This window comes from Rhinopithecus roxellana, chromosome 4, assembly GCF_007565055.1.
Source record: "Rhinopithecus roxellana isolate Shanxi Qingling chromosome 4, ASM756505v1, whole genome shotgun sequence".
Lineage (NCBI taxonomy): Eukaryota > Metazoa > Chordata > Mammalia > Primates > Cercopithecidae > Rhinopithecus > Rhinopithecus roxellana.
Window position 1 is genome coordinate 7115740 of NC_044552.1, and position 9223 is coordinate 7124962.

The 9223-nt window shown below is 39.1% G+C and overlaps 1 protein-coding gene across 3 annotated transcripts in view; it reads right to left on the reverse strand.

Moving 5' to 3' along the window:
- Nucleotides 1–7685, reverse strand: part of LOC104657356 (phosphatase and actin regulator 1-like) — a 224333-nt gene extending 216648 nt beyond the window's left edge. Inside the window, exons 1-5 of one of the 3 annotated variants that reach the window (XR_004056791.1) lie at nt 7556–7685; nt 6627–6734; nt 2430–2839; nt 1599–1831; nt 496–648 (exon numbers count right to left, since the gene is read on the reverse strand). Coding sequence is in view for 2 of the 3 variants with exons in the window: in XM_030928571.1 (XP_030784431.1) it covers nt 496–598 (103 nt within the window). In the remaining variant the exon portion in view is untranslated. Of the gene's footprint in view, nt 1–495; nt 649–906; nt 1038–1598; nt 1897–2429; nt 2840–6626; nt 6735–7555 lie in introns of those variants that run through there. The other 2 variants (XM_030928571.1, XM_030928572.1) reach the window with 2 other exon arrangements.
- Nucleotides 7686–9223: the final 1538 nt, after the last annotated feature.

The following is a 9223-nucleotide window of genomic DNA, read 5'->3' on the forward strand; positions in this document are numbered from 1 at the left end:
TCCCTGAATGTACACTAGTAATTATCTGAAGCAGTAACTGAATTCAGCTAAAATAGAGAAGGCAGCTACAGAGAAGCTCAGCGCTTCTCTCAGGAGCCCCTAATCCTGCTGGATTCCAGTCCACTAGGTCATGATGCCCTAAGATTTCAGGTGCAGTGGCTGCAAACTGGAAATTCTCCAAGGGGAAGAGCATTCCTGATTCTTTTTGGACATAAGTGTTGGACACAAGGTGGTAGGAAATCATTTCTAACATAGCTTTCTGAGTGGCACTTGCACCAAAAGTTGGGTATTTTTTTAACCACATCCAAGAAGTGTCAATTTATTTATTCTATTATATGCCTGCCTCAATTCCAGCAGCAGTTTGGTAGAGGTTATCAATTTAGAAATACCGGTTATCAAACTTTCAGAGCAAAGCTTTAACAGCTACAGCCTACACGGCTGTTCATATAAAACCGACGTGCAAATAAGAGGAGTTTCTTTTTCTTATTTTATTACCTTGAGCTCCTTGACTGTAGAAGAATCTTTGAGCTGACTCAACATCCAAGAGTCTATGAGCAGACTCCACATCCAGAAAATAATCCATTTTGGGATAATCCATCCTTGAGGTTCCAAACACAGAGCTTTGAGAGAAAATGTTCACTGGAACACCTATAAAGAGGAAAAAAAATCCGCAACATTTTAGATGTCAAGTATAAAGTGTATATATAGATGTACTTTAAAATGATTGAATAAGAATTTCCCATTATAATATTCTACCTGCTTGATTGACATTTCCAATTCTAAAGCCACCCCTCAGCATAGCTTTCCTACCATATGAGAAAATGCAGCATTTAGCCAACATTCATTAAAAGTAATATATGCTACCCTGGAAAAACAGATGATCTGATCTAAAGAGAGATAACATACCAGCCTTTCCTTGCTTTATATTCGCTGGAACATGTATTGTTAAATTCACATACTATCCGTTTTATAAAGGTCTATTTGATAAATAGCATGATTAAGTGTCCGCCGTTGTGAGTGCTGATCCTCAGCTGATCCTGCGACTTTCGGATTCCCCCGGAGCAGGGAAAATCGCCTGGGAATCCAAGCCTCCACTCATAGATGCCTTGCGTTTATGACACTCGCTGACATATTTGCTGTACAAATGCTTTGAATTCCTTCCTTTCCAGCGATTCCCTTCAGCACATTTTATAGAGTGCTAGAGGATCGTCACCTGCCTGGCAGGGGCTGATTTTGAGAAATAATTGTGCTTGGTAGAGCAGCAACAATGATTGCAACATTACAATGATCCCTATGATATTATCATACACTAGCCTGTCACAAAGCTAATATACTTCCCCAGAAAACACTCAGCTTGTTGGGTTCTTTTTTCAAGCCTGTGTAACCTTTCCCTGATACTTGCACAAATGAATTATTTCTATTTCTGCAGAATATTTTTTTGGAAAGAATTAACAAGACAAATTCATTAAAACCAAGCTTGGAAGGCTATCCAATTGGTTTCTCTTTCTAACAGTATGTATTTTAATTTAAGAAACCAAGTCCGGTAAGACAAAACTTTAAAAAATACCCAAAGGTACCCCGATAGCAAATATACTTACTGCAAAAAATAAAAATCAAGGGCTATCTGTCAGCGGTAAAACAAGAGTCGTTCCAGCCAGTGTCTTTGATCTTGCTAAATATTCCCGGTGAAAGTAAACGATTTTGATTGTTTGATTAGAACAGTGATGAATAATGCATACAGTCCACTGGACTTCCTTTATCGGATAAAATGGCCAGAGCACGTTACCTTGGCAACGGAAGGTGACGCCAGCCTCAGCCTCTGCACCCTCCCCTGTGAAGGAAGAAAATTACCAGTTTCCCGTGTAAAACTTTGGCAGAAAATCATCAAATCCACATGTATACATCATGCAGGGCTATTCCCCAGCCCCCTATCTCTTATGCAGAGAAGTGTCATAGTCATTAAAAAAAAAAAGGTTTATGTCTTCATAGTTTATTTTTATAATCCCAAATCTTAGTTTGATTTGTAGCTACAAAAGAATAGAATATGAAATGATTAAAAATTTAACATATAGAAAAGTTGTCTAGAAATTTTTGTAGGGGCACCAGTTCTTACCCTAATGCTGGCCTAAGAGTGGCAGGGAATGGGGGAGTTTAGGGAAAGGCCATTTTAGCTTAGCATATGTTAGACATTCTCCTGTTATAATTAATACACAGAACAGCCACCGGCATCTAGGCTGAAAATAACTCTTCCCTTCTGCGAATCAGTCACTGGAAGAAGCTTAAAAAGCTGTCTGAAATTTCCCAGATTCTGAAAGATGCATTATAGCATAGATCTTGTGGGAGATCCCCCCCAACTCCCATCCCCAGCAAAGGAAAATTAGCCAAAAAGATATTTGAAAGGAAGAGTCTAGAAGTTAGCGGATACTCACCGGCACTTGTTGACCCCTTTCAACAGGACACGGTAGAGTACAAAACAAAGCAGTGTGACGCTTCTGAGCCTGCAAGCCCAAATGAACAGCTTCTAATTTTCCCTTCAATCTCGCTTTAAGAGCACTGAGCAGAGGGAAGTGATGGATTTGCCCATTTATACTGTGATGAAATGCAACCCTTAAGAAGAGATCTGAGTGGAGCTGCTCTTTAGAACACATTAGACTGCTAATTTAAGAAAATTGAAAGGTTTTGTTTTACTGTCTTTTATGTGTTCTTCTCTGCTACCCCCTCAATTTAATTTGCATTTAAAATTATTCTCATGTCTCCTCGGCTCTTCAATGTGTGGAGTACTTTCTAATCACGAAGGCTGCTCCAGTAGGGTTTGGTGCAACACCACTTTTATTCTGAGCTGCAAAACAAGGCAGGTAGTCATAATTGTGAGCTGTTTTCTGTAACGAAATACAGAAGGCACGTTTGATGTCACCCCTTCCCTCTTGCCTGGCTTTCTTCCTTTCCTTGCTTCTGATTGCCTGGTCAAATATCTAGCGCAAATCATGCCAGCCTGCCTAAATGCATTTCTCTCTGTCCGAATGTAGCAAAATAATCTCAACAACAAAAATAAACTTTGGCTAGTATCTCAAGTTATTCTGGTTTAATATCCTTCCTACCAAACCCCAGTAAGGACTTTTAGGCACAATGCTTTGAGATCTACATGCAGGGCATAGTGATAGCCAAACGTAAGCCCTACTGTGGGTTTTCCACAACCTCTTGCACTCTTTGTTGACCAAGCAGAATTGCTCATTAGTATGGCGTGGTGTGCAGTGGGTCAGCTTGTTAAGAAAAGAGCATTTACATTTGAGAAGCCTCGGAAGGAAGACCATCAACACCGCCCCTGTCCTCCCACTCCCTATACACAGCTCGGTTGTCTACCCTTGAAACCAACCTGAAAATCCTCTGCTGTTTGTCTGGTGGGCTCTGCCTCTCTGACCCGATCAGAACAAATCAGACACCAAACTGGTGCTGCAGATAGTTAAGCCTCATGAAAAAGGAAGCTGAAACTACCAATCATATGCCCTTGTAGGAAAGTCAACTATGGACTCTAATTCTCAAAGCTTTGCTCCAACCCAAGGACTGAATTCTTTAAGGTTACTCTTCTATTCAGCACCCGCTGGAGACATGCTGAACACTTGACATTTATAAGAGGAGAAAGCTGTCTTCTGGTTCCTTTTACTTACTGTGAGGTGTGGGCGACAGGTTCTGAACTCGTTATTGTAATGCCACTGAAATTGTAATGACTCATAGGTGAGAGAAAGAGAAAGAGAGAGAGAGAGAGAGAGAGAGAGAGAGAGAGAGAGAGAGAGAGAGAGAGAGAGTATAAGTCTATGCTGCTGACCAAACCTTTAGGTGAGTGCAAATGAATGTGGGATTGAAGAAAGAGATGGTAAACTGGAAATGTGAAAAATAGAGTTGATTCCCAGGAGGTAGGTGGTGGATTTGGAAGTCAGTCATTTCTGGAGAGTTGACCAAGAAAGGGAAATTTAAAATACTTTACAAAGTGAACAAATAATTTGAAAGGGTCATGATTTAAGAAAACTCAGGAGGGAAAATTTCAACTTAAAGAAATATATTTGGGGCCGGGCACAGAGGCTCATGTCTGTAATCCCAGCACTATGAGAGGTCAAGACGTGTGGATCACTTGAGGTCAGGAGTTCGATACCAGCCTGGCCAACATGGTGAAACCCCCATCTCTACTAAAAATGCAAAAAGTTAGCTAGGCGTGGAGATGGCCATCTGTAATCCCAGCTACTCGGGAGGCTGAGCAGGAGAATCGCTTGAATCTGTGAGGTGGAGGTTGTGGTGAACTGAGATCACGCCATTGCACTCCAGCCTGGGTGACAGAGTCTATCTCAAAAAAAAAGAGACTCTGTAAAAAGAAAGAAAGAAAGAAAGAAAGAAAGAAAGAAAGAAAGAAAGAAAGAAAGAAAGAAAGAAAGAAAGAAAGAAGAGAGAGAGAGAGAGAGAGAGAGAGAGAAAGAAAGAAAGAAGGAAAGAAGGAAATGTATTTGGGAAGGGGATGATTATTCATTGGCTAACAGGGACTTACTTTTATGAAATAATCACTGTGTTCTGTAGCATATGACCAACTTCTGAAATAGGTTTTCAAAATTGATCTCACTCTCTGGGGAATATAGCTATAGATTACATATAGGTGTGTGTGTGTGTGTGTGTTCGAAAATTATTTTTAAAGATGGTGAAGCATAGTAACGTTCAAAAGCCAATGTCAAAATCTGATTAGCTCAATTCTGTTTTGTAACTTTAAACTCCTCCAAAACAACACTTATAATGGTCTATTGTTCTGAAAAACAGTAAAATCAGAGAGGAAGGCAAGGTTACATCAAGTATTCAAACTAACACGTATTCAGCACTGAACAATTCAGCCCAAAACATCCTCAAGATTTCAGCTCTGCAAAACTTAAGTCAGTGTTAACATATCTCTATGACCTAGAAATAAAAGATTATTTTGAAAAATTCCAAAATAGATTCATATCTTTTACATTGATGGCATTAAAATATGAAAGTGTAGAACTGTAAGGTTGAAACATATAATCTAGAATTATTAAAAATATGTGAGATGGTAGAGAGATACATACTTTTCTGTTTTCAGTTTGATTGGAAGAGGATACGTATGTGAGTATTCTATACACAAGCAGACGTATTCAGTTAATTCAAAATAGAGGTGTATTTCATGATGGAATCTAGAGGCAAGTAAAGATATCAGCTTGTATTTGTTTTGGGGTGTTATTTATTGTGTTGGATGGCAAAAGACCCAAACATTCTGGGAGAGATCACATGATTTGTAAATAGATAACTTGCTCTTTTTATATTATCCTGTTGACTTCCATTGGAACCAGCTTGGGTTTATCCTCTTTGCTAAGAGATAAAGCAGTTCTTCTTATTTATAATTTTACAATGAATTTTCCTTGTTTAATTGCTTTATATTCCTGAGCTCTCTAGAAGACCATGTTTTATATTTGTGTTGGACTATTGAGGTTTGGCCTTCTACCTAAATGACATCCTGGAGAAGATTCTTTTTCTGCTAATAAACCCAACTAGCTTTAACTTTAAAATATTAGAGGCTTTCTTAAAGTGAGATGATATTTTGGATCTGTTGGTTTGGTACCTAGATTAATAATCTTTGGTGAAGTGCTAGCTTGCTAGACAACCACAGAAAACAATATTCATTCATTTTCACAAAGACCTGACCCCAGAATATTTCAATAGCAGTGGCTCCCTCTGCTTGATAAGTCACTTTATCTCTCAACCCCTCCCTCGAAAGAAATTTCTTTCCTTTTTTTTTTCTTTCATTAAAAAAATTAATAGTGATGGGGTCTTGCTATATTGCCCAGGCTGGTCTAGAACCCCTGACCTCAATTGATTCTCCTATCTTAGCCTCTCAAAGTGCTGGGATTACAGGCGTGGCCTCCTTTCCTTTCTTTGTAAAGCTTATCATTAATTGATAAGGTACTGCAAATATTTTATCTAAGGCTTTATTCATATTGAAATCTTACTGGTAGAGAAAACATGTTAAGCCATCATCAGTTCTTTTTGCTTTAGAGTGATTGAACTTCCAGTTCTTTCTTGTGAATAAGTTTTGATGATACTTAGAAAGCTAAAGAAGGCTGGGAGGATTGGAAAAGTGTGTGGAGAATGAAGTCTCAGGGAAGAGGACCTTAATTCTATTCTGTATAAACCTATGGCCATGTTTTGAGGGCTTTCTTAAGTTTAAGATACCTGGTATTCTGCTGGCAGAAAAGTTGCATTAAATTTGTTAGCATCTCCATTTGAACCAGGGCCTGAAGCTGCCGTATAGATTCAGAGGTGGATTCATTAATTCTATTCAACAACGTTATGCCAAAGGAGTTTCCCCTTGGGCCATCCTCAATTAGCAGGAAAAGTCTTCACACCAAAACCACAAAGCCCTCTGCTCTTAAAACTGCACTAGAGGGAGCCATACTGGACAAGGCGCACGCTGGACAAGGCACACACTGGACAATATGATGGGACCAGGGCCAGTCAGAGGACACCCTTTGGTTCCACTCGCTGCCCACTTCTGAACGTATCTTTTCACCTCTGTTAATACTTTTTAGAAAAGTCAGTTGAGAGAGGAAAGAACAAGAGTTCACATGTCATCTTACCCTTCTGCCAACTGGATTCTAGTAAGTTGATCTTACTTATGAAAATCTTTTTGTTTCAAAGAAAAAATAGTCAGATTCAGTCCCCATCTCAGTGCCCAGGTCATTCATCTGGAAATAGGGGAAGGGGGAAATGTTGAGTAAGGAAACAAGAAGTTCTCTAGCAACTCTTTACTTACTATAACTCTCAAATATCTAAATATGAAAACATTAAAATGACCACCCAATGATGGAGAAGTACATTGACAATAGTAATTTTTTACATGAATTTCAGGATACATAATAATGATATTTGACTTATTCCCTCTGGCAAGAAAATCACATTGCCCTCAATTCTTTCATTCTCTCTCTCTCTTTCTCTCTCTCTCTCTCTCTCTCTGTCTCTCTCCCTCTCTGTTTCTCTCTTTCTCTCCCCCTCTCTGTGTGTGTGATTTATTTTCAACTCTCCTGGAGAAGGCTGACAAATTAGTCACAAGTTCCCTAGTGGGAGGACTAGCCCTTTCCTAGTCCCCCTAAAAATTCAAATAGTAACCTGAAAATATCCAAACACATATTCAAGAAAGAAAGAAAAATAATCTCTAAGAGCCACAAGTCTAATAGACTCTACGTTGATGATATGGCCCTTGAGCCTCCAAAGCATATTGAACAAATAGGACTGAACATAGCAGTGAGAGCCCACGGGGAGGGAGGGAGTGTGGGTCGTATCTAAATAGTAAAGAACATAGATGACTCATTCCTTTTAGGTTTAAAATACACAGACACATTCTATGGCAAAGTCTGTATGCTTAAATATTAACACTTAATGGTTTTCTTATGTATATGTGCAAGGACATTCAATGCGTATCTTTGTCTAGCAAACAATTATTATTATTCATGACATAGTCCTCAGTTTAATTTGTTGTTCAAAGGTAAATGCTTTTTGGATCTGTCACCTGAAGGCATTGAAGAGCATCATATCACAGGGATTCAGTTTCCAAATAATAATTCTCTGCTCCTTGTGGATTAAAGATAACAGAAGACTAAACTCCTCCCTCATAAGAGGAATGCCTTTATTTGTCTTTTCTGAAACAAAGAGAACCTTGTTGGTATTCATTGCATTTTAATATATCATAAACATTATCGGTAAATGAAAGAAAAATAATCTGTCATATTTAGCCTCAAAACACTCATTGCTGTATAATGAGCACCAAAGAAATGTTAGCTAATCATTCAGGAGATAATGCAGTGAAGTAGTTAAAAATATCTAGGGGATCCTAGTTCTGCAGCAGAACTGTGCACGCTAATCTCCTTGGGTCTCAGTTTCCATCTCTAGCAGAGGAATAAAAATCAGGGCCAATTGAGACAACCCAGAGCCTAAACACAGGAAATATATAGGTTAGGTAGTATTTAACAATATTTCTTGAACAGCCTACATGTATGCAAGGAGTTGAGGGAATAGAGCACCCCTTCCCATCCACCCCAACTATATCCATCTAATATGTTGAAACATTGCCTCCATCACTCCAATTGCAAATAAACTTAGTCCTCTGAAATTCAGTAGTATTTTGTCTATATCTCTAACGTATGTTGTAGTTAACTATGTATGTATACATGAAGATTAAATGAGTTAATATGTGTGAAGCAGCTGGAGTAGTGCCTGGCTTATCATACACACCCAAGGAGTGTTAGATATTATCATTATTTTTCTTCACAGACAGTGCTTCAAGGCACATTTTTTTTTTCCTGGTGGGCCATATAAAGTAGGAAAGCATTGAGGACTCATGCCAAGATATCTTCACCAAAAGGACATCTGTTATTCTTTTTACTACCCTGCTTTCCTGAGAGAAGTTTGCAACAGTGAATGACAAACGAGAGCAGAATTTTCATGAATTCGTCTTCTCTTTCCTCAGCCAAATTAAATGACACGATATATGTAGATGCTTGGCACAGAGTAGGCACTTTATACACTGGGTAATTGCTCAACAACTGACATTCCGGCAGGGTGCAGTGGCTCATGTCTGTAATCCCAGCACTTTGGGAGACTGAGGTGACAGGAGAGAGGATTGATTGAGCCCAGGAGGTTGGGGCTGCAGTGAGCTGTGATTGCGCCACTGCACTCTAGCCTGGGCGACAGAGCAAGACTGTGTCTCAAAATGAACAAAGAAAACAACTGAAGTTTCTATTCTTCCAGGGATTGGTCCACAGATCTTGCCCACTATAAATGTTCAGGTATTACTCATTTCTTCATCACTGTTTCATTAGCAGATGATAGTTTATCACTCAATATGTGCCAGACACTGTAAATAGTTGCTGGGAATACAACAATAAGCTAGTTTGATTCCTTCCTCAGGAGATTACAGTTTAGCCTGATCTTTGATTCTCTTAACATTTTTTCATGTGAAGGCATACACTGAGAACAAATCCTATCTGTAAATGAGCAGAGATATCTAGAAGCAGTCAGCTCCAGGGTCTCAGCCACCAACGACCGAGAGAGAGGTATTTTGGTATGCTGGTTGGGAACCTTTGTGTAGTGTTCAACCTTTAATGTGTTTAATTTCTCCTTAGCTTTTCAAATTAGATGGGAATACGGTACTTATTTGGTGGTAGGGGAGGAAGGAGTA